General features: G+C 50.4%; 1 protein-coding gene across 1 annotated transcript in view; it reads left to right on the top strand.

The window, feature by feature from the left end:
- The first annotated feature begins 16646 nt into the window (after nt 1-16646).
- Nucleotides 16647-24753, top strand: part of CALB2 (calbindin 2) — a 28488-nt gene continuing 20381 nt past the window's right edge. Inside the window, exon 1 of the mRNA XM_059904290.1 lies at nt 16647-16799. Coding sequence (XP_059760273.1) covers nt 16703-16799 — 97 coding nt within the window. The 5' untranslated portion in view covers nt 16647-16702. The remainder of the gene's footprint in view (nt 16800-24753) is intronic.

Here is a 24753-nt window from a genome sequence, read left to right as displayed (position 1 = left end):
CCCCTGCTGACACTTAATGGTTCCTATTTCATCATTAATCCATTCACTCAACAGTACTGAACACCTTCTCTGTGTCAGGCAAGGCACTGAGGATAAATGGTGAGCCTTGCAGAGTCCCTGGGTTCACCCAGGCAGTGTAGTCGGTGAGGCCCATAAGAAAACAGAGAATTACAGTGCAGCGTGAGAAAAATGATGAGAACAGAAGCATGGGGGCAGGGAGGCACCAGACTGGGGAGGGGGTAGTGGGTGCCCCCTTGCCAGGCAAAACCTAAGCTGAGTCTTGAAGGCTGGGCAAGAGTTAGCTAGGATGGGGTGAGCAAACGGATAGAACGAAGGAAAGGTGCTCCAGGCAGAGAGAACAGCATACGCAAAAGCCCAGAGATAGGAGAGAGCATTCAGGGTGCAGCAAGCAGTTCAATGCAGCTGCAGCGTGGAGAATGAGGGTGAAAGAGAGGAGAAATGCAGCTCAAGAAGAAAGCAAGGGCAAGAAAGGGAATGTCCCTTGGTTTTCCATGGGCTTCCAGCTGCCCAACTCTCCTTTAAAATCGAACAGCACAGGTCCATCCATGTTGCTGCAAATGGCATTATTTTGTTCTTTTTTAGAGATTGTCATACTGAGTGAAGTAAGTCAGACAGAGAAAGACAAGTATCGTATGATATCACTTATATGTGGAATCTAAAAAAAGGCTACAGATGAACTTATCTACAAAACAGAAATAGAGTTACAGATGTAGAAAATCTGTATGCCTGAAACTAACGCAAGATTGCAAATCAACTATACCCCGATAAAAATTAAAAAAAAAAAAATTAAACAGCACAGGAAGAGATTAGTTGAGAAGTGGCTCTGCATCTGGGGAAGGAGGGACAGTGCCCCTGAGGTGAAGGGTGCTGAAGGAGGACAGAGGGGGGAACCGTGGCCACACCTTCCCGATGCCCATCAGCCCAGCCAGCCCCAACTCCTGTTCCACCAAGCACTGCTCTCTCCTCAGAGAATCACCACTGCTCAGACCCCCTGGAACACGCCTTTTCAACTTCTCAGTCATTCCATTCAGCTCTTCTAGGAGATGAATAACAATTTATTGCACATCAACTTGGGCTTGGCACTGTACTCAGTACTTCACATGCAAAATTCATTCATTCCAAAAATAATGTTTGTGTTCCTTCTATGCAACAGACAATATAATTCAGATACTGGGGACATGGTCATGAACAAAATAAACTCCTAGCCCTCCAGGAACTTATATTCTCAGGATGGGGTGGGGCTAGAAGAGAAACAAAAGCAAATAGACACGTCTGATGTCAGGAAGACACAGTGGTCTAAGAAAAATAAAACCCAGTAAAGTGACAGAGAGTGATAGACAGGGGATGGTCAGAAAGGGGCCTGACCATCAGAACCAAGACCTGAGGGAACTGAGGAAGTGAATCATATGGAAATCTGGAGGAATAATGTATCACACTGAGGGAATAGCAAGTGCAAAGGTCCTGTAGTGGACATGCCACTGACACATTCCATCAGTGAGGCTGGGGGAGCAGGAGGGGACCAGGCCAGATCAATGGAAGAGAATCAGATTGTTATCACTGTAACATGAAAAAGTCAAGCACTCTTGTTGTTCCAACATTACAGACAAAGAAACTGAGGGTAAGTAATACGCACAGTGTCTCAAACGTTTTCTAGACAGAGCTGGGAATCAAACCCAGCCGCTCAATCTTTAGAACATGTGCCCTTAATTGCTCCCTTAGAATGTCTTGTCAAGAAGCTGTAGGTAACTAGAACAGATCAATAAGACTCCAGCCCGCCAAAGTTACCCAAAGCCCCAGCGATTCCACGCCTAAAATTGTAGGGGATTTTCAAGGACTTGAACAAAGATTTAGCTACTTTTTTATAATAGCAAAATAACCGGAAACAATACCTTTTCCCTAATAAGAAGGAACTGGTGAATAAAGAAGTTACGATACATGCATGTAAAGAGTGTCTCATGCATGGTCATTTTAAAAGACGTGGAAGAATATGCAATGACATGGAAAGATGGTCGAACTATGTCATTGAAACGAAGCCATATGCACAGTAGGATCCCATTTTTGTAATAAATAAATAATATGTGAATATATGCATAGGCAAAAGGCTGGAAGGAATTAAATCAAAATGTTGATAAATCGCTAACGCAGGGGGTAGGATTGTGGGTGGTTTTTCTTTTTGTTTAGCAGCATTCACTACGATGAATATAAATTATTTTTGCTCAGAAAAAGTTTACACGTATACAAACACACAGAAAGCTGGCCAGAAAGCTTCCTGGGCTGGCGGCCACTGGGTGGCACCAACCTGGGCTCCTCTACCCCCCACCCAACTCCCTGAGGTGTGCAGAAAGCAAGGATCCGCCAGGTCCCCATCAGAATCACGTTCAGGTTGGAGACCCTCATCATGCAGCAGCTCCCTGGCCTGAGCTGGAAAATTCAGGGGCATACTGACAGCCTCACCTCACTCCTCAACAAAGCCTTCAGTATCCAAAGCTGGGGGAGGGCTCCAAGCCCGAGGGCAGACAGTGGCGGCAGCACACAGGTCAGGGTGCTGGAGCGGCAGGGTAATTGACACTTCACTTGTCAAAAAATCCGGTGCTATTTTTAAAATCATTCCACCGCATAGTTTCACAAAGGATTCCAGGAGTCCTGCTCAGTCCACCCAGTGCTTTAGGAAGGCAAATGAACCGATTAATGATTTAGTAGTAATCACCCAGAACTTCAGAGGAGATGTATCACCCCAGCCCCACCGCAGGGATTCGTTTGCTACTCTTCTTTCTGGAGATGGAGGGGAGTTAAGCCAACCAGAACTTTCTTACCTGCACTGTGTTTGCTTTCACCCTGGAAGACACCTGGAGCCATTCATTTACCAGGCCCTGGCTTCGGTGAACAGTTCAGCATAGAGGCTTCAGAGCCAGGCGGCCGGCCCTGCCACTCACCAGCATGTTACCTTGGGCGGGCTGCTTAACCTCTCTGTACCTCAGGTTCTTTGTTTATAAAAATGAGGATATGACAGAGCACTGAGCGTCCAGGGCTGTTGTCTTTAGTCTAAAGCCAGCAAACTATGGCCCCCAGACTAAATACAGCCCACCTCCTGCTTCTTTAAATAAAGTTTTATTAGAACACAGCCAGGCACATTCATTCACAGAATGCCTATGGGTGTTGTCGAACTAGGATGGCAGAGGTGAGTGGCTATGACAGACGATAAGGCCCACGGAGTCTAAAATATGTATTAAATATTTATTATCTGGTCCTTTTATTGCCGACCCCAGCTTAGGTTAGAGTCTCCCAGAAGTGGAACAAGGATTTGGGGACAGTGATTTATCAAGGAAATGATGCCAGGAGGAACCAGTAAGGGGGTGAAGGGAGCAGGATGGGGAAAGGGAGGAGGCCAAGCCAGGGCATGACGTCAGGTAAAGCCTCAGCCTGGGGACTTCCCTGGTGGTCCAGCGGTAAAGAATCTGCCTTCCAATGCAGGGGATGAAGGTTCGATCCCTCGTCAGGGAACTAAGATATCACATGCCTCGGGGCAACTAAGCCCACGTGCCACAACTACTGAACTCGCGCACCTCAAGGAGAAAGCTCGTGTGCCACAAACTACAGAGCTCAGGCGCTCTGGAGCCCATGCCACAACTAGAGACAGAAAACCCACACGCCACAACCAGAGAGAAATCTGCGCACTGCAACGAAAGACCCCGCATGCCGCAAAGAAGATCCCACATGCCGCAACAAAGACCTGAAGCAGCCAAAATAAATAAATAAATAAATAAATATTTTTAAATAAATAAATAAAATTATTAAAGCCTCAGCCTGACTTGACCCCACACGAGCAGTTCCCTTGCAGGTGAAGTGGTTCAGGCGGTCCCTGAGGAAGAGAACAGGTGTGAGCTACTAGAAGCAAAGCCCACAGAAGCTATCCCAGGCACAGGGCACTGTGTCAAGCACTTTGGTTACATTATAACGTTGACTCCTCGCCGCAGTGATAGGAGGTGGGAAGTACGTGATGCCCACATCACAGCTGAGAGTTAGAGGAGGTAATCCATGTGGGATGCTCAGCCCATCACCCACCACAGAGGAAGAGGTATTACTGTATCCTGGGTCTGGTCTTGTGCTGAATTCTGGGGCCGCAGAGACAAATAAAACAAGTCTAGGATCCACGTGACTGGTCATGGGGCATCTAGCACGTAACTTCCACCAGAGCCCTACTTAGTGCTCCTATCAGGGAGGTTGGAGGAGGTGATGCTGGGACGGAGTCTCGAAGGAGACATAGCAGTTGCCAGGTGGGGGAATGAGCTTTCCAACACACAATACAACATATGCAAGGGCTTGGCCCCAGGGAACAACACACACTCTGGCAACTGCAAGGAGTTTGGTGGGGGTGGATGAAGGCCGCATGGGGGGCAGTGGGAGATGAGACCGGGGGCATGGAGGCCACGCAGGAAGCAGATCTTGGATGATGGAGAGTCCATGCAGATTTCAAATGGGGAGTTCTGTGGTTCGGCTGGAGTGTTAGTTTTCTGGGGCTGCCATAACAAAACATCACAGACTGCATGGCTTACACAAGAGAAACTTATTTTCTCATAGTTCTGGAAGCCAGAAGTCCAAGATCCAGGTGTTGGCAGGGTTGGTTTCATTCTGACCTCTCTGTGGCTTGTAGGTGGCCGCCTTCTTGCTATGTCCTCACGTGGTCTTTCCTCTGAGCACCCCTGGTGTGTGTGTGTGTGTGTGTGTGTGTGTGTGTGTGTGTGTGTGTGTGTGTGTTGTGTGTGTGTGTGTGTGTGTGTGTGTCTCTCTCTCTCTCTCTTTCTGGTGCCTCTTCTTAGAAAGACACCAGTCAGATTGGATTAGAGCCCACCCTAAGGGCCTCATTTTAACTTAATTACCTCTTTAAAGGTCCTATCCCCAAATACAGTCACAGTCTGAGGTACTGAGGTTAGGACTTCAACATATGAATGGGGGACGGGGTGGGGATGGGGGAGACACAGTTCAGCCCATACCAGCAGGCATTTCAGAAAGCTCTCCCTGGTTCTGGTAGAGAGGGCAGCCTGGAGAAACCAGAGGCGGCAGGCTGGATGAAACCCATTGTAGCTCTCCAGCCACTTAGGGCCTGAAGTCAGGATGGCTGAGTCTGCAGTCTGGGGGATGGCTGAGCAGCGGTGGCCAAGCTGCACTCGTCCTGCCCTCCGGCTGCGACTGACCTTCAGTTCCAGGTAGCAGAGAGAAGAGGAGGACAAAGGTATGCTTCTGCATAAAGGCAAGCAGCTGGTACCCAGAGCACCAGAGCCTGCAGAGCAAGTGTCAAGGACAACACAGGCACAAAGCCACCTGTCACCTGTCCCCTGGCCACACCATGGGGGCTTGACCTCCTGGGCAGCACCTGGTGGGATGTGGTGCCCCCATTGTCCTGACTTGTTCACATACTCCATGTCCTCCCAGCACTATCTGGTCATCAAAGAAGCCTTGTACCATCCGGGTTGAGAGTTCACATCAGGAAGCATCACACGTTCTCTAACCCGCCCTCGGAAGTCCCAGGGGCCACTAAGGAGGACTCACACTGCTCATTCCCAGGTGAGTCCTTCCCAAGGGAGCTACTGATCTATTTATTCCTTCAGTTCAATCTCCTGGGAGAAGGAGGGTACAATACATTAAGTCACCAACACCTTAGGGTGAATTTATTAATCAGATTCTTCCCTCTGCCTTAGCCAGGTGTTAAGAAAGTACCAAGCATTTGAAGGGGAGGGTTATTAAAAAGAGATGGAATTGTGGAGGAAAAGCAAATGTAAGCGGGGAGAAGCAACGTTCCTTCTACCCAGTCTTGGTCAGCCTGATGCTCTGGGTCAGAAGTCAGCCAACTTTTTCTGAAAAGGGTCAGACAGTAAACATTTTTGGCTTTTCTGGCCATAGAGTCTCTGTTGCAATCCCTGGACTCTGCCATCGTAGCACGAGGGCAGCCGTAGACACCAAGTAAATGAATAGGCGGGGCTGTGTCCCACTAAAACCTTACTTACGGACACTGAAATTTATCATTTTCATAAAATATTCTTCTTCTAATTTTTTCCCAACCACTTACAATGTAAAAACCATGCTTAGTTTGCAGGCTATGCAAACATAGGAGGTGGCTGGATTTTGCCTGAGAGCCGTAGCTCGCAGCTCCCTGTCCTTCATGAGACAGAATTTGCACCGTTCCCATCTTGTCAAACCGTCCTCTCCTCAAGGACAAGCCCTTGGTCATTCTTTGCTGCTCGCCATCCTTACCTCCCCTCTCCAGCCGTCAAGAAAAAAAAAGCGGCTCCTTGTTCTGTGTGCTCTGTCCATGATCCCTGGGGATCTGCTTTCAAATGTGGAGGAGAAGACAGGGTGACAAATGGGCTGGCATGCAGGCAAGCCACCAGCCGCAGGCTGCTGCAGAACAGTGGCTTCGGATTCATGCCATCTGACTCAGGGTGGGTTCCATCTGCCTACCCCTCCCCAGCCCACATGTGATGTATCAGGCCCCGAGGGTTCCATCTGTCACACTTCTGGGCCACTCTTTATAGGCACCTCTCCCAAATTACCAAAGGTATTTTTTATTATTATTATTATTATCATTATTATGACATCTGACTTTAGACGAACCATCCCCATTAATAAAACAACACTCACTTCATACTGGGTACTCGGTCTGTGCAGGTGCCATATAAACCTTCTGTGGCTAATATTCCCTGAATGCGCCAGGCTCTGTTGTAAGTGCTTTGCATGTACTTGGGGCTCTCAGGAACCCACGGCTTCAGTACCAGCGTTATTTTCATCTTATGGATGAGAAAACTGAGCCGAGAGGGGTTAACAACACACCCAAGACACACAGCTGGTCGGATCTATCTGACTCTAAAGCCAGGTTCTCTGTCACCAGCTCCCCCAGCCCTCTCTATCTCACAGCCACACTCCAATATGGTATCATGATCCCAATTCCTCAGATGTAGAAACAGAACCCCTGAGAAGTTAACGTCTTGGTCCAAGTTAATGTAGCTAATAAATGGCGGTGCTAGAACCCTTCGTTAGAACCACTGACATGCTGGAAATATCCTGCCCTCTTGTGAAAACACAACATTTCTAGATAGTGTCAGAAACCAGAGTCCTAGACTGAGAGTGGGGCTTTCCAACAAGTGGTAAGAGAGGAACCTTAGCCTGAGAGCGTGTCTTAGGTCTGATGTAAAAGCAGAGCCCACGACAGGGATTCTGCGCAGGTGAGTTATTGAGGTGAGGGCACCCAGGAGGAACCCTGAGGAGCCAGGGGAGAAGGTACAGGTTCAGCTGAAGTCTGGCCTCAGCCTGATCTCTGGGGAGCTCTGGAGCATGAATGGGCCACAGAGTCCTCTCGCCCTAAGGCAAGGGGCCAGGCTGAGATATGCTGTATCTGTCAGTCATTGGCTATGGGTTGTCCCACGGTGGGGTAGGGGAGCATCTCTGGGCAAGGTGGCAATTCTCCAGAGAACAGTGCAGCTTTGAGCCCTAGCAGTCAACCCTCACAGCAGACAGTGGGCACAGTACCATCGTTTGAAGGGTCCTCAGCAGGGCGCAATTGGCATCTACTATGGGCAAGTGACCCTGTAGGCGCAGACCTCATTATCTGTCTCTGTGACTCCTGGAAAACCACATTCCCTTCCCTCCCCTCCCCTTTCTCCCCCTGTTCCTCTCTTGCTTTTGGACCTCCTCCTTTGTCACCCTCCAGCACTGGCTGGGCTGGGCTTGGCCCGGGCTTCTGGCTCCTGTATCAGACCATCAGCAATCACAGCCAGAGCTGAAGGTTCCAGGAAGCGCCCCAGTGTGGCTCCTTCCGGCCTGGGCCTGCTCCTTGCCCACCGCCCAGCCCCATCCTGTGTTCTGCCTGTGAGGGGATCCCCACTGACGTGATGGGGAAAGCAGGGCAGGGAAGCAGCTATGAGCCAAGCCTGGGAATTAATGAATGAGGGAGAGGACGAGAGCCAGACAGCTCCTTCTCGCCAGACGGTGCTTCAGCCGCCAGCAGGGCAAGCAGCTGCCCTCCTGCGGGTGACCCTCGGGGGCCCGTTGCCTGGCACTTGATTGCCAGGAGTTGAGCTGGCCAGGTCCATGCAAGGGCTCATTTCTAGAGCTTTCAGAGGGTCGTAATTCTCTAAGTAGAAATATCCTCTTCCTCTCTGCTGCCCTTCATTCATTCATTCATTCATTCACTTAGCAATTATTCATTGAGCACATATGGGCCACAAACTGTGCTGAGAGCCAGGAAAAAGTGATGAACAAAATAGACAAGGTCCCTACCTCCATTCTAGTGGGGGTGACAGAGAAGAACTGAGCATGGTGGGGTCACAAATCACTCAGATAGATGCACAAGGAAGATACAGTTTCTTGGTCCTGTCTTCCTCAAATGCCTCCACCCTGCCAGGCACTAGGGGGGCCGGAATGGGGGAACACACTTTAAAATTGCCAATTTATGGGAATTCCCTGGTGGTCCAGTGGTTAGGACTTCGCTTTCCAATGCAGGGGGTGTGGGTTCGATCCCTGCTCGGGGAGCTAAAATCCTACATGCTTCGCAGCCAAAAAACCAAAACATAAAACAGAAGCAATATGGTACCAAATTCAATAAAGACTTAAAAAAAAAAAATTGCCTATTTATGGTACCACCATGCTGTTTTGCTCAGAAGGGCACTTTTGGAGAATCTGGTTTCCTTTGGAGAAATGTTCAGTCTTTTCCATCCTCTCCTCACCTCCTTCTCCAGGGTGGTGTCTGAGCGTTAGGGAGGGCAGTGATAACTGGATAACTAACGGTGGGGGGATGGAGGTCACTTGGAGGAACACTGGGTCCTCCCTGCTGGCCGCTGCTCCGGAGTGGCTGGCCTGGTCTCTCACTGGCTGGACTGCTGTGATGCACCTGTCCTGTCTGGGGCATAGCAGCTGCTCCTGGGGTCCCACTCCATCCCCTTCCCTAACCAGGGCTCCCACCTCACAGCTGCTGCAGGTGTTGGCTGCTACCTGTCACACCTGCACCCTTCTCCAGGGATTGCCCTTGACGGAAGGAAGGTGGCCACCTCCACTGGAGATGGACCCTGGCCAACGCCTACCTCTCCGGGGTCACCATCCCACCACACACCCCACCCGCCCTATGCTCCAATCCCACCAGTCTTCTTACAGTTCCTCCACCACGGAGCATGGGGTTCAAATCCCAGGAATGCTCCCCTCCTCCCTTCTCCCGGTTAATTCCCTCTCAGAATGACCTCCCTTAAACACTAGATATTTACGGGACTCTTGTTAAAAACTGTTTTCCCTTCTATGTTCCATTATGTGGTTTGATCACTATCTGTCTCCCCCACTCGACTTTAAACTCCTGAAGGGAGGGACTATTTCTGTTTTTCTAACCAGTGACTCCCTAAGGCCTACTACAGTGCCTGGCACAAAGCCGATGGTTATTAAATATTTTTCCGAGGGCATGAATAATTCAGTTTTTTTTTTTTTTTAAGGCTTTTTTTTTTTTTTTTAATTTTATAGCTACTTTATTTATTTATTTATTTATTTATTTATTTTTGGCTGTGTTGGGTCTTCAGTTCGTGCGAGGGCTTTCTCTAGTTGCGGCAAGCGGGGGCCACTCTTCATCGCCGTGCGGGGACCGCTCTTCATCGCGGTGCGCGGGCCTCTCACTATCGCGGCCCCTCCCATTGCGGGGCACAGGCTCCAGACGCGCAGGCTCAGTAGTTGTGGCTCACGGGCCCAGTTGCTCCGCAGCATGTGGGATCTTCCCAGACCAGGGCTCGAACCCGTGTCCCCTGCATTAGCAGGCAGATTCTCAACCACTGCGCCACCAGGGAAGCCCAATAATTCAGTTTTAAACGAGCTTATGAATGAATGGAATGCAACCCTGACCTCTGAGCACCTCACTCCAACATCCCTGCTACACACTGGAAAATCCTGGAAGTGGGACACTGCTCCTCTAGGGACACTTTACCTATCCTTGGTGAAAGGATACAAATTCTCAGCCACCAGGAAGTCCCATTCTGGCAGGAAATGGAGCAGGTTTGTTTGCAAATCAAGCCCAGGGCTCCCTGCCAGGCCCCCACGCAGAGGCCAAGCCAGCCTCACACAGAGGCCCTGCAGGTTTGGATTCATTTGCAGTTATATTTCCCTCTGCCGGCCTTGCCTGAGCCTTATCTTACTCGATCTCCTTCACCCCGGTCCTTTAGTGATCTTCTCTAACCTTCTGGAGAGAGGAATTATCAGCTCCCAGCTCAGCTCAGAGAAGATGAAGAGACTCTTGTAGATTCATAAAGCAAATTGGTGGACATAGAATTCAGTTACTCTGAGATTCCACCCAGTGATAAAAAGAATAAAAGCAGCCAATATCTATCTACTCTGTGCCAGACACTATGCAGAGTAATTTACATGCATCATTTTACTGAATCATTACAGTTCTTCTGCGTAGGTTCTATTAGTAGTGTTCCTGTTTCATAGGAGAAGAAACTGAGGCTTTAAGAGGTTAGAGAGAGACTAAAATTCATTCTACTTGGCCAGGAATCAGCAAACTATGTCCCAGGCCAAATCTGGCCCAGTGCATGTTTTTGTAAATAAAGTTTTATTGAAACAGAGCCATGTTTGTTTACATATTGTCCTTCGCTGCTTTTGTGCTACAATGGCAGAGTTGAGTAGCTGAGACTGACACTCTGGCCTGAAAAGCTAAAAAAATTTACTATATGGTCCTTTACAAAAAAAAAGTTTGCCAACCCCTGTTCTAGATGACACCCCCTTCCCCAGCTCTTTTGCATTTGGACTCACTGGTCAGAGTGCTTTTTACCCAGGTTTACAGCAAACATGTTCCACTGCCTATTTGAGTTTTCCACGTTGAGCACCCAAGACTAAAGGTGTTCATTAATGCCACTGTGCCCACAACTCCCTCTAAGGGAAACAGCCACTTCTCTGCACTGCCCCCCGCTCCGCTCCCCTCACCCCCTTCTGACTGGATCCACAGCTGATGGGATCAAGGGGTGGGTGCCATCCACAGCTGGGTGGCAACTTATGATTTGAATGGCCTGACATAAAGAGATGAACTAGACCGATCAGATCCTTCTCTTGGGATTTGGGAAAGGGAAACAAACAGAGGGGAAACGGAAGCTGTGACTCTTGAGGACAAGTCAAGGCCAGGTGGCTATGATAGGCAAGGAAAGGCAAAGTCGTGAGGACAGGTGCTGTGGGAGAGAAGAAACTGGACAAACTGTGCAGATGGAGACAGAATCTGAGCAGGAGTGGCTTGCTGCCCTAAGAAAAAAGGAAAGAGAGGAGCCTTGGTCCCTGAAGGTTTCCCAAGTCCAGGTCTCATGAGAACAACTGTCCTCTTCTTGGATTATTAGTTAGGATTTTTTGGTTACAAACGAAAGAAAATCTAATATAAATGGGCTTAAACACCAATGGTTATATATCAACTCATATAACTGAAAAGTTCAAGGTACTTCAGGCTCAGCTTGATCCAGCAGCTCAAATGATGTTACATGTGACCCAATTTCTTGCAGTCTCTCTGTCTTGCCTTTTGTGATTGGACTGCATCCTCAGTCTCCACCCTGTGCCCTTCTCCATCTTGGGCCACTCTAGACTCTCACTCATGGTGTCAAGGTGGCTGCAGCAATTCCAGACCTCACAGCTGCATACCAGTCTGTTTGCCGTAGAGACGGCATCCCTTCCAGCAGCTCCTTCCCACTCTGGGATGCGATCTCTTACTTCCTATCCTTGACTGCACTTTGGCCGGGGGGTGGGCTGCACTGACTCAATGAGACCCCTAGCATCTGCCTTCAGTTTCCTCACCTATAATAACAACATTTGAGTGCTTCATATGTTCCAGGCCCTACATCACTCTTTACATGCTTTCCAACTCTTAATGCTCATAAAGGTCATATGAGGAAGTTACTAGATCTTACCAACGAGGAAAGGAAAGCTCAGAGAGGTTGGAAGCTTTGCCAAGGGTCACACAGCCATCACATGGCAGAACTGCTGATTAGCAGCAAAACCAAGAGCTAAAAGGGTCCTGTGGGATCCTGAAGCCTGAGCTCTCAGTCTCTTCTGTGTCCCTACCTATTCGGGGAGGGTGTCACTCAACAGCCCCCAGTTACTGTCATTCCACCTCCTATTGCTATCCTGGTGACCCAAATCCTTTGCTCAGAGGGGAGTATTTTGTCCACAGATTCTCAGGCTTCAGACTGAGTTTATTCAGAAGTCCTGCTCCCACCTCTGGGTTCCTCTGGACTCTATTCTCCCTCCACCTGATTCGTTTCCATGGAAACTGCTGGGCTCCCGCATCCTTTTCATCCTTCTTTCTGGGAAGCAAGGCCAGCTCTCCGGCACCCCAGTAACCAGGCCTAACCATTTTAAAGACCAAAGAGGCAATATCTGGAAGAAATATTTCCAGGCAGAGGGAGGGACCAAGCAGGGTTTCTGATTTTTTCTTTGATGTTCTCCAAAATAACACCAGGTGCTCTGAGCAGCTCTGCCAATTACCTCAGCCCAGTGGATACCGGCTAGCAAGTTGTTTGTCATCTGTTCTCCTGCATCTCACCACCTCACAGTCAGCAGGCTTCCCTCCCTTCTTGGGGGAGCAAGTCTGGGGTCTGAGGCAGAGGGCAAGTCTTCTTGCCAATCCTTGGTACTGGATTGCAGCCCTCATGATGCAGCTGGTGGCGTGGGGGTGCAAAAGGAAGGATGGCACCCAGTCTGCCCCTTCTGGGGAAGGAGGAACCAGCCATCAGCTGAACTCCTAGGCATCTCAGAAACAGCAGACGTGGTGTCATCCCTTGCCACTAGGAGGCTCCCTGCAGTTCCAGTGGTCAGGACATGGGAAGAACTTTGTACATATTGTCCAGGGCCTTAGCGCCTGGTCCACAAGGACTCCATAGACCAGAGGAGCCAAAATGTTCCCTATCTCCCACCCGTGGTCTTGGGTGTTCATCTCTCTGAGCTTTGGTTTCCTTATCTTCAAAATAGGCCCAATTCTCGCACTGATAGGCTAGTTGTGAGGACCTAACCAAGCAAGACACAGTAAAAGCCCTCTTTTTAAAGTCAACTAAAGGTATCCTTGTGGTCATCATCATTGTTGTCATCGTTATAAACACGTGGGGAGATCCTGGAGGAGTAGCAGAACCTCAGACATCCAAAAATAATTACAAAGGTCTCAATTCATTGACACATAAACATAAAAGGATTTTGTTTCTATAGTCACTGCTTTCAAATATGCTCACTGAAACTCTTTCCCATTCCTGAGAGATTTCTGGATCCATGTTTTTCTTCTCACATTCAGGTATTTAAACTTGGTCAGGTCCAGCTTAAAACTCCAGTTTTTTCTCCTATTCAAAGCTCTCCTCCTCCCCCCGCTACAGACTAGAGTCTTGGCTTGGGGCTGAGCATGGAGAGGAGGGGTGGGCTGGCTCTGAGACATCTCCTCCCTCGGTGGGCAGGGGCCGGGGCAGGGAGGAGATCTTCTTACCCATCTGGTCACCTCGGGTTGTGGGAACTGCAGCTGGTCTCTGGGGAGTTCGAGGGCACCTTGCACGGTAGAATGAAGGCTTTCTTGGAGCCATTTTCTGGTCCACCCTGGCCTCCTTCAACACCAAGGATCAACCAGCAGTATCTAGCTTTTGCTCCTTCTTTCAACTCTGTGCACCTTCCCAGAAGCCACAGCAACCTCCAAGGAAGGGCTGCAGAGAACAGGAACGGGGTGCGATTGCCCCCACCTTCCTTCTAGGCCCAGGACAGGACAGCCTGGGCCTTCAGACAGCTCTAAGTCAGACACAAGGCCCAGTTCTGTCTTCACAAGGAGCCCAGACTCCAGAATTCTGCTCCGGGAGCAGGCGGGCCTGCCAGTGTCCCCTTACAGCAGGCACCCCCCATGACCTGGCGAGGTCTTCTGGAGTCTCCCCAGCAAAGTGTGGCTTCAGAGGGGCCACACACGCTGCACTCCCCAAAGACTAAGCTCCTCCCTCTCCCCCATGCAGCTTCTCCTTTCATAGCCCATGGCCTTGGTTGGAAGTAGAGGGCAGCCCAGCAGACAGGAGGTACCCAGCTCCTGGGGAGAAGTTTAACAAGTGGGATACTAAGCCCCTTTTGTGCTACTCTTTCAGAACAACAAGAAAATTCCTAACATTCTGTATTAATAACAATATCCACCTTTTAATTAAACACTTACAGCTGCCAGGATTCTTGCTAACTAACTCCTCGACTACATTATTTTTGGTCCTTACACTGACTTTGTGCCACCAGTATTATTATTACCTGTATTTTTACTAAGGTTCAAAGAGGTTAAATAGCTTGGCCAAGGTCTCAAAGTAGGTTTTGTACCCGCATCTCTCCAACCGCAGAGCAATCCTAAACATGACTGCTAAATAATCCTAAACATGACTGCTTCTGCAGGACTCAGCTTGGGAACAAAGGGATCTGCTTGGGCTCTGCAGCCTTCCCTGGGCCTGTATCTGGGAGTCAGGGATGTGTCTCCCAGAAAGAGACTCCAAGCATGCATCTAAAATCAACGATGCAGGGCTATCCCGATGCAGGCTTTGGAGACCACTGTGGTCACCCTGCTGTCATACTCAGGACCTCTCCTAGTCAAGCCAACATCTTCCCCCATCTCAGCAGCTCGGGAAAGTAGGAAGCATGAGCTCCACTCTCTCTTCCTCACCAGGAAAACCAAAGCAGCAAGGGGGTTACTGGTTTGGGTCTTTAGAGAGCCAGAAATGAGATCCCTCACCCCAGATCTGGGCCAGGGGAAGGCGCAGGAAGTGAGCCAGAAGAGCCCAGATGACAGTGTCAGAGCTGGAAGGGGCTGAGCCTGACCCCCGAGGGGCTGGCAGCACACTGGTTAACAGCCTGTGTTTAGCCTTTCCCCTTGGCCTCACTCTGGGGTTAGCCCCTCTAGAAACTACTAGTTACCTCAGGGGAGGGATGCTGGCCAAGGAATTTCTTGCCACACCAACCACTGCTGCTCTTTCTCCACAAAGGGCAGCCGGAGCATGAGCTCATTTAATCCTCAGAACAATTCTAAGAGGCAAATACCCACATTCGCATTTTGTAGAAGAGAACAATTGAAGCACAGATAGGTTATGTAATTTGCCCAAGGTCACACAGCTTACTCTGGGATTCAAATCCAAGCAGCCTGATTCTGGAGTGCCTGCTCTTAACCACTGAACAATCCTGCCTCTCTAGACCCAGTGGTTTTGGTGAATTCCTCAGCCCTGGACCCTTCGCCAGCAGCATGGGGGAGGGGGATGCATACAGGCCTGGAAAGCTAGCTTCTTAATGACACCTCCTTTCTCCTAGTCTGTTCCTGCAAGGAACTCTAAACACTTTTGCTCTGGGCAGAAAAAAAACAAGTGGTTTTGGAACCTTCACTCTGTATTGCCTCTTTTGGGCTCACTATGGGCTCGTCCTTCCCCCTAAGGAACAACCTACCCCCCCTGTCTCCTCCTGGTTTTCCTCTCTCCCCTGGTGACCTCCTTTTCATTCTCACCTCCTTGCCTTTGCTCTCCTTTTGGAAGGCAGTTCAGCTAACATTCATTAGCACATGATAATGAGCATCAATTCATTTCTCAGTCACTCAGCAGGAGAGGGGAGAAAGTGGGGACAAAGCTGCCACTCTGGGGGTAACGGTCCACAAGGCCAGGACAGGCCCCCAGGCTCAGGCCCCCAGGGAGAATGGGGAGGGAGCCTAGCCCCCAGCTGGGGAGTCCTGTCTATATTCTCAGGCTGTACCCTCAGCAGCTGCTTCTGTCTTTTCTGAGACCAGCGCATAATATTCCTAGGTCAGCGTTGAGGCCTTCTCTGCCCACCAGCCTAAGCAAATTCCCACGACGTCCATGGGTGGGCGTGGCTAAGACCTGGTAGAGGAGGATATAGTTCTGCAGCTCTCCGAACGAGTGTCTCAAAGCCCCCAGAGCCTGACCAGGGTGCGGCAGGCACCAGAGGGTGGAGGGAGGTACCCAGACGAGGGCAATCAGTGGAAGTCCCTCCTCTACTCCCATCTGGATCCCTCCTGGGGGTCGCTGATTCCAGCCACCCCCAGTAAAGCCTAGAGAACCCTCGGCTTCTCCGCAAGTCTGGGCCCCATTAAGGAGCTATGAGAGCGAGGAAACAGAGCCGGGCTGGGCAAGTCATTTGGTCCTTTGAAGTCTCAAGTCCCCTCATGGGAAAAGTGGTCCCTGGTCTTCCTGCTGTGAAAGGGTCAGACGAGAGTAGGCATGAGAAAGTCCTAGAGAACTCCGAAGTCCCGGTGCTAAAGACTTGTCAAACTTTTATTATTATTACTACTGGTGGTGTTGCTGTTACTACTGTTAGTATTATTGCCGCTGCGAGTGATGATACGTGGTGGCTGCACTCCAGATGATCAGAGAGAGGGAGAAGGAAGGCAAGGGCAGCCTCTCTCCCCTTTGCACCCGAGAGCCTCTGTTTCCCTGGCCAGGCGAGGAGTGGTCTCAGCACAGACGGGCGCCCCCACCCCGCGAACCCCTGCGGAGCCCCGGGTCGGCCGCCGCCCCGCTGAGACCCAAGCCGATTCTCTGAGCGCGCGCGCCCCCTGCTGCCGGCGGGGCGCGGGCGCAGCCTCCGGATTGTATATAAAGGCAGCGTGGCGCGCGAGACCTGGCCGAGTGCGGGAGAGGAGCCGGCGCGCAGCGAGAGCGCAGTGCTGCCTGAGGTCTCCGAGCGGCTCGCCATGGCTGGGCCGCAACAGCAGCAGCCCCCTTACCTGCACCTGGCCGAGCTTACGGCGTCCCAGTTCCTGGAGATCTGGAAGCACTTTGACGCAGACGGTCAGTAAAGCTCCCAACTTGTGTGCCCGCTCGCCCCCAGGGGACCTGCGGTGGAGGAAAGAGGGCAAGGAAGTTGAGGGCAGGGGTAAGATTGCCCCAGGGGGTGTTTTGGGTGCAGAGCCTGCTGAGGTCGGGGTCTCGAGTTTGGGAGACACCTGGTTGCCCTGGTGACAACCGCCCGGAAGTTTTCTTCCCTGACAGAGACAACAGAGCCCACCGGCTTTTGCAGCCTCATTCTGGGCAAGTTTGGGCTTTCCCAGAGGGGAGGCCTGGGCTGGCAAGGCTCCCCATGACTCCCCCTGCCGTCTTATCTTCCCCGCCTTTCTCTTCAAGGTAACATCCTGCCTTCAGCTGCGGCAGCCACAGGTCTCAGACACCCACTCATTTCTTCCCTCAAGTTCCCCTTTTGTTGAATACCAGGTTAGCCCCGTGGGGTCCTGGGGCTGGGGCAAGCTGGGGGGTCCTGAAGGGACACTCTTGGCCTCCCCAGCCTGTTTGGTGGGAGCAGGAGTGGAGAGGGCATCCAGCAGTGAGCATCCCCTAGGCTTCTTCTGCCCACGTTCCATCCCTCACGGGCATTCAGGTCCCACTCACAGGGTGTGGTGGGAGGCAAGCTTGGGGTGCCAGCCTGACATGTTCCCTCATGGTGATAATCCTGGGTGCTTTGGGTGACTCCTTCCTTCTCTGGATCGGGGGAGGCACAATCTTAAATGCCTCAGTGACCCACCCTCTGTTCTGTGTGGTCTTGACATTTACTCACCCAAAAATCGAGGGCTGGACTGAACGACATTTGGAAGTTGGCTCTAAGGACTGGGATTCCAAGGGTCTATGATGGCCTGACTCAGGCATAAAGGGAGCCCCCCCCCCTTTTAGAGGCTTCTGATATCACTAGAGACTTTTTCTCCACCACTCCAAAAAATTAAGTGATCTGATTTCCTTCTCAGAGGTCCTGGCTGGGGTGGGCATCTGAAACGTTCTGGCATCTCAGACCACTGGCAGGGTGGTGGCCCAGGGTGTATATCCTGGGATTGAGAGCGAGGGGCATGGGAACCAGAGGGAGGACCAGGTGGAGGCTCCCTCCATTCTTCTCCCTTCCCTTCCTCACCTCGGCAGGGCGGGCATAAAGGTGGCTAAACAGAGGCCCTCGGCCCAGAGTGCTATGGAGAGGCAGGGGTTAATGGGTATGATAACCAATGAAGTTTTGTTCCCTTGGAGCAAACTGAGAATCTGGGGGTGCAGAGGACTGGGCATGTGACACCTGGATTAGGACGGTGATCTGCCTATGAATTACTAAAGGAGGTGGGTAGATTGTGAAATCTGTAAAATGGGGCTAAGGAGGGGCTGTATTTCCAATCCCTGGCTGGTACCATAAAACTCCCTTGGGGGAAAGGGCTATAAGAAGATTGCAGCCTCTCTGTATTCTAGGTGACACGCGCACTCCCTAAGGCTTCTCCTGCCAGTTTATCTGCACCAGAGACTTGCATGATTCAAGGAAAGTTACCAAGTGGCCAAGGTTATACCACAGGCCTCCTGCCAGATGAGTCAGCTATAAACAGAGGACTCCACAATTCTATTCTCCCCCAGTTCTCACGGGGCCAACCAAGAGCGCTCTTGATAATCATGCAAATCCTCACATTTGCTGAGACTTTATACTTTTCAAAACACAATCGCACCTTGGGTGCTGCACAGTGAGGCTATGGGCAGACCACGATTCTCCTTGTGCAGATGAGGGAACACACACAAAGTGTGACTTCTCTGAGGTCATGTAGCGAGGTGATGGCGGCACTGGTTCCTGGCCAGCGCTTAATTCCCCAACTCTGGTTTCTGGACACCTGCTTTCCCTCCTGATCCAGCCTCGGAGGTGACGGGCAGTCCCTTTAATACTAGAGAGGGGTCCTATGGCTGGAGCATAGCTAAGCTAGCATGAGGCCAAAGAGTCTTTAAAGACCCCCAAAACCATCATACCTCTGGTTCAATGTGAAAGGGGAGCTAGATTGCTTCTTGATTCCTTGTCCCCCTCGGCATCCCATTGCCCGCTCTGGTCACCACTTCAGGGAAGTCCCAAGGAGGGACCATGGACCTAACAGAGAAGGAAAGCAAAAAAGGATTAAAATACCAGAGATGGCGCAGAAGGCGATTTAGGAAAATGAGGCTATAGCCAAATTGAAATTCGACTAAAGGACCCAGAATTAAGCTGTGGGTCACCTTGCTCTGGACCTTCCCTACCTGTCCCCTCCTGAACTCCCATGGCTGCCAGGGAGCTTCTCCCTCACCCCTGAGGTCCTCCCTGCCCTGGCTGGGCCTCCTCTTACTAACCCTGGCTTCTGTTTTTATCTTGGGGCTTTTTCCCGACTCTAAGAGTCCCCCTGCCGCTCACAGAGTTAAAGAGCTCTGGGAGGACTCTCCACAGCTCACCAGGTCCCTGGGGTGAGCCCTCTGGAGCCCAATTAGTCCCAGCCACCAAGGAGGGGGAGCACCGACCCACCCCACCCCTCCTGGACTCTAGTAAACAGAGACTAGGAGTCCGTAGAGAAGCTGGATTCCGAGGAGAGTGGGGATGAGGCAGGGAATCTGACCCTCCTAACTCAGCCCATTTCTAATGAGGAGGAAGAGCCGTCATCCTGGTGACTTTGCCCAAAGAATTAGATTATCTTCAAAATTATCATCAGCCTTGCAGTGGAGAAAGGAAGGAGCAGGTGTCTGAAGAGGGGGAAACTGGGACTCAAAGAGGCAACGTTCTTTTCACAAGATCACGCAGCAAAGTGAGAGGGTAGGGGGACCCAGGAATCCTCTCCTAGTCCCCCCAACTCCTCCTCAGTGGTCAGCCAAGGTAATGCACTTGGAAGGGTTCAGGTGTCATCTTTCAAAAGCAGAGGAAGGGAAGACGGCAGCCGAGTGCACCCTGTGAGCCAGGTTGGGGCTGGAGCTCTTCGACATAACATCCCCATGCTCTGAGTGACCCTTACATGCCCTACATGACTGAGTCCACCATTCTGTTGTTTCCTGGTCACTTCTCAGTCAGAAACGTTCTCACTCTGCAAGATCCAGGCTTCAGAGGGATGCCCAGCTCAGAGCTCACACTGGCCTCTCTTTGTGGTTCTGACCACACGGCCACCAGGCTCCTATTCTGCTGACAATCAGTACAAGGTCCGTGAGGAGCCAAGTTTTGCCCTTGGCCTTTGCTACCCTTTGGAAGCAATTGCAAGTGTAGGGATATTTTCTCTCCCAGAGGCCAGCAGACATTCACAGGACAAGGACAACGCAGGCAATCCCACTCACTCCAAGAATCAACCTACGTGGATATGCTTGTACATATACATAAAGTTATATGAACAAGGGGGCCTAGTATCAAGTTCTTTGGGATACTGAAATTTTAAGACTGTGCTTCCCTAGGGAACAGAAAAATAAATCCTGCTAATCTCTACAATGGAATATTATGCAACCAATGGGATTGAGATGGGGCTTTTGTACTGACATGGAAAAGTGTCCAAGATGTATTATGGAGATTTTTTTAAATTATGGCAGGACACTATTAATAGTATGAGCCCATTTTTACTATTAATGAAACAAGTATGCTGGAAAATATTTGAAAGACAATAATAATAGTGGTCCTCTCTACAGAGTAGATGATGTAAAATTAAAAGGTATTTTCTTTAACTTTATAAGTAAATTTCTGTAGTGTTTTACAAGAGCATGTGTTTCTTGTGTAATCAGCAAAACAATAAATATTCAGGAAGAAAATAATTTTATGGGCACCCCCCCCCCAAAAGAAATCCATATATATCTCCAGGTGTGGGAATCTGCCCAGAGTTTTCTAGGCCTTTGTCTGCCTCCAGATGGCCCTAGTGATGCAGGAGGTTCTCAAACCCTTGCACAGGGACTGAGCCTTGTTCCATATGGGTGTGGCCCTGAGGACTTTGAAAATGAACGACAGGAAGGACCACCAAGAACTGAGGAAGGCCCTGTGCAGTCTCCCCTCCTCTCTCCTCCTACACCCAGTAGTAGTAACGGAAGCATCCTCCAAACCCATCCCCCATGGGGGACACTGGCCAGACAGAGAGTGCTCAGGCAGGCTCTCAGTCACTGAGGAGCTTGTGTCCCTGGTAAGGGAAGCAGAAGAAAGCTGAACAACAGCGCCCCTCAGAGGTGGAGAGAGGCCCGGGCAGCTTGCACTGGAATTCTAAATGAAAAAGTCTTTCGGAATACTGAAAAGAAGACCTCTATGTATAAAATAGATAACTAATGAGAACCTACGGTAGAGCACAGGGAACTCTACGCAATGCTCTGTGGTGACCTAAATGGGAAGGAAATCTAAAAGAGAGGGGATATATGTATACATAGAGCTGATTCACTTTGCTGTACAGCAGAAACTAACACAACAATAAAAATTAATAATAATCATAATAAAAGACCTGCCTCCAAAGGGTTACAGAATATCCAGTATATATTAAGCATTTACACAAATCCTACAGCTGTTACTATGCAATACAACTGTGCTGTTCATAAGATAATTACAGGATTTATAAAAATGATTGCTTCTTGGAGCATTAAAGGCAAAGGGGTCTGGTGCTGGGAGGGAGCCAAAGTTGTCTGAGGGCAGCTTTCTTTTAACCCTGTCGGCATTTCTCTGTGGGATCCGTGTGTCCCGTTTAGGCCTGATGTCAGGATTTGGGGTTCTTTGGCAGCAGCCTCCTGCCCCACCTGGGGTAAAGCCCTAGGAATAAGTCCCCCATCCCACCTCTGCTTTCACCCCCAAATTCCCCACTTGTTTTGCCAACGGTGCCCTTCGGTGTGGATGTCCGCGGCATGCCAGCCGGACATCCTCTGTGAGGCCCTCATGCCCCATGGCCCAGCAAGCCGATGGGGGAGGCAGCTGTGTCTGAGAAGAGCTGGGGCTCCCCAGGGAGGCAGCTGCGGGGACGTCTTCACAAACAGGACACTTCAGCCTCGCCTCACCTCGCATGGGCGGCCACCAGCGATCCCGCGTCCCTGCCCTACTCGCCTTGTTTATTCCCCTTTGACTTCAGTAGTTTCACTACCTGAACCCCTGGGGGAGGTTTCCAGGGCTAAGGAGACCCCTCAGGGAAATCCCTCCCAATACCCAGGGAGCCAGAATTAATAGAGCAGGCGTGAGGCTCTTCAAGAACTGAGCCTCTCCAGCTCTGGACCTGGTGGCTGTCCTGGAGGATTGCATCAGATCCCGCCTTTGCCCCGCAGGTCCCAGCTGGGGCCTCTGGCTTTGGCCCTCTCCCCCTCCTCTCTGGCTCTCGGCTGCCTCCCCTCCTCTCTCGCCCAATCTGCCCCATCCTTCTGGCCTCCTCCACACAGGGAATTGGACCAGCATTAGGCTGCCAGATGTCCACAGGTTCAGGGGACCCAGCCCAGTTCCAGAGCCTCTGTTCCAGAAGCAGCTCTGCCCAGAAACACAGATTTAAAGTCAAGTGTCTAAACATTCATCCAGTAGCTGTTTGCACTGGGTTTTTCCCCCCAGGAGCCTCTGGGAGACATGTGTGTGTGGGTGTGTGGGTGTGGGTGTGTGTGTGTGTGTGTGTGTGTGCGTGCGTGTGCGTGTGTGTGACTGACAAAGAGAGAAACCAAAACAAAATAGAGATATGGACAGAGGTCGTCCCTGGGGTGAACAGAAGGAAAACAGGATGTTAGCTGTGGTTCAATTTCTTTCCTCTCAAACTCCTCTCTAACACGGGGTCGATAACACCCGTCTGCTTACCTGGCAGCGTCCCGAAGACCAGATGGGGCAGGGAGGGGAGAGCTCTTTGTAAATGGTGAGCACCACGCAAAGTAATATTTATATTGGAGCAGAGCCTGAGGAAGTCAATTTCTTGCCGCAAAGGGTGGCGTTTGTCCCAGAGGAACTCAGGCTGGAGGGTAGAGGGCTATTTGCCCTTCCATAAATTTGAACTCCGGACAGACAGCCAGGAGGTCTGGCTTCATGAACGCTTTCTTGTGCAGGTAACGAGGAGTCTAAAACTGCATAACTCCCCTCCTTGATTTCCTTAAACTCCGCAACACAGAATAATACAGATTGGTGAGCACCGCGCCCTAGGCCCGTGCTTCTCGAACTTAAGCGCGCAGGAGACTGGTTCAAGCGCAGATTTCTCGGCCTCACTCCTAACAATTCTGATTCAGTCGGTCTGGGGTTGGTCTGAGAATTTGCATTTATAACAAGCTCCCAGGTGATACTGACACTGTCAGGCCGCAACCACTCTTTGAATAGTGCTGGTCTAGGCCCCTCTTGTCAAAAGAGGTGCCATCACTTGTCAAAATGAGACCCCAGTCTACCATCTCGGGCTTCACACCAGCCCCCCACCTCAACCTTGAATGTGAAGCCAAAGGCGCTGTCTCTCTAGGGAGAAGATGCTCACGTTCAAAAGCAGTGGTTCTGCTTTGAAATGTTCATGCTCCTATGTTGTTAAAATCCAGATTCTGGCCAGCAGGTCTGGGGTGGGGCCTGGGATTCTGCATTTCTAACAAGCCCCCAGGTAATTCCAATGTTCCCGTTCCACAGACCACACTTTGAATGACAAGCCCTCATACTTCAGACCCACCAAATTAAAATCTCCATTTTAACACGCTCCCCAGGTAATTCTTGCATACCTTAAAATTTGAGACAGGTCGCACTAAAGCAGTCCTTAATCCTGACTGCACATCAGAATCATCTGGCGAGCTTTGCAACATGCCCAGGAGGCACCCTCACCCCATCAATTAAATCAGGAGCTCTGTGGGTAAGGCCCAGGCAGTGGTGCACTTTGAAAAGCTTCCCAGGTGATTCTAATACATAGCCTGGGCTGAGAATCAGGACTCTGAGGCTGCAGTCATGCTGGAACTCTTTGGGCTGAAGGGTTTACAGCCATGGATTGGTTCAGAAGACCTTAAGAGCAGAGTATAAAAATGATGCTTTCCATTTATGTGAGATTTTACATTTTCCAGAATGCTTTCACAGCCTTATCTTGTATGGCTGTCACAATGGTTCTATAAAGTAAAAAAAAGCATAAATAGTTTTGAGCGTAAATAGTTATACCCATTTTAGAGATCAAGAAACAGGTTCAGAGAGATTGACTTGCTCGACATCGCATGGACAGTCACAGAGCTGGTGGTAGACTTATGACCCTTAATCAGGTTCCTCTTACCTGTTCAACTCTCAGAAAATCTGTACGCACAAACCTCAGTGAGAAACAAGCCCCTCTCCACTGTGAGGCAGGGCATTCTTTGGTCAAGGTTTTCCAAGTGTCTGTGGTCAGATTAATTGTAAAGAAGTGTTGACTCACTTCAAAATTTGGGGAAACTGAGGCACCATGGTGGTGAAGAATGGTAGCAAGCCCAGAATAAGGAAGGATGCAGGGACCCCGGCTCCTCCCATCCCCCTCCCTAATATTCACAGGTTGCGGTTTGATATGGGGAAGTTAGGAGTGATGGTTGCTATGGTAACCACATCCTTATCAATGCCCATCCACATGAGATTTGCATGGTGGCCAGTCACCCCACCCCCCTATAAGACGGTCATAGAAAAAGCAAACCACTTGCCCAGTGCTGAAGTCCTCCCTGGAAGGAGGTAGGCCAACCTGTCCTCTACCCCCACCTCGTATAATAGGTGGCTCCCGCGTGATGGTTAGGGAGTTGCTCTGAGGGAAGCCAAAGTAGCGAAGGCCTTTTCCCCCAGTGCTGGAGGATGCCCCGTCTGGGCCCTGCAGCCCCTGCCTGCCTATCTAATCTCTGCTCCTCACCCTCTCCCTTCAACTGGTAGATTCCTGCTATTCTTGTCTGGCTGCCTCACCCCCGTAGACCATTAAATGCTCTTGGGGAACAGGCCCATATCTAAACTTGGCTATAGTTCCCACAACGTTGAACTGTTGTTCAGTTCCAAAAAATAAAGGCTTGTGGAATTGAACAACATTTCTGTCCCTCTGCACAGAGCAAAGTGGTACTGTAATTCTCA

Source organism: Balaenoptera ricei, chromosome 19, assembly GCF_028023285.1.
Source record: "Balaenoptera ricei isolate mBalRic1 chromosome 19, mBalRic1.hap2, whole genome shotgun sequence".
NCBI lineage: Eukaryota > Metazoa > Chordata > Mammalia > Artiodactyla > Balaenopteridae > Balaenoptera > Balaenoptera ricei.
Note: the sequence above shows the minus strand (reverse complement) of the source record. Positions and strands in the feature narration are given on the sequence as shown.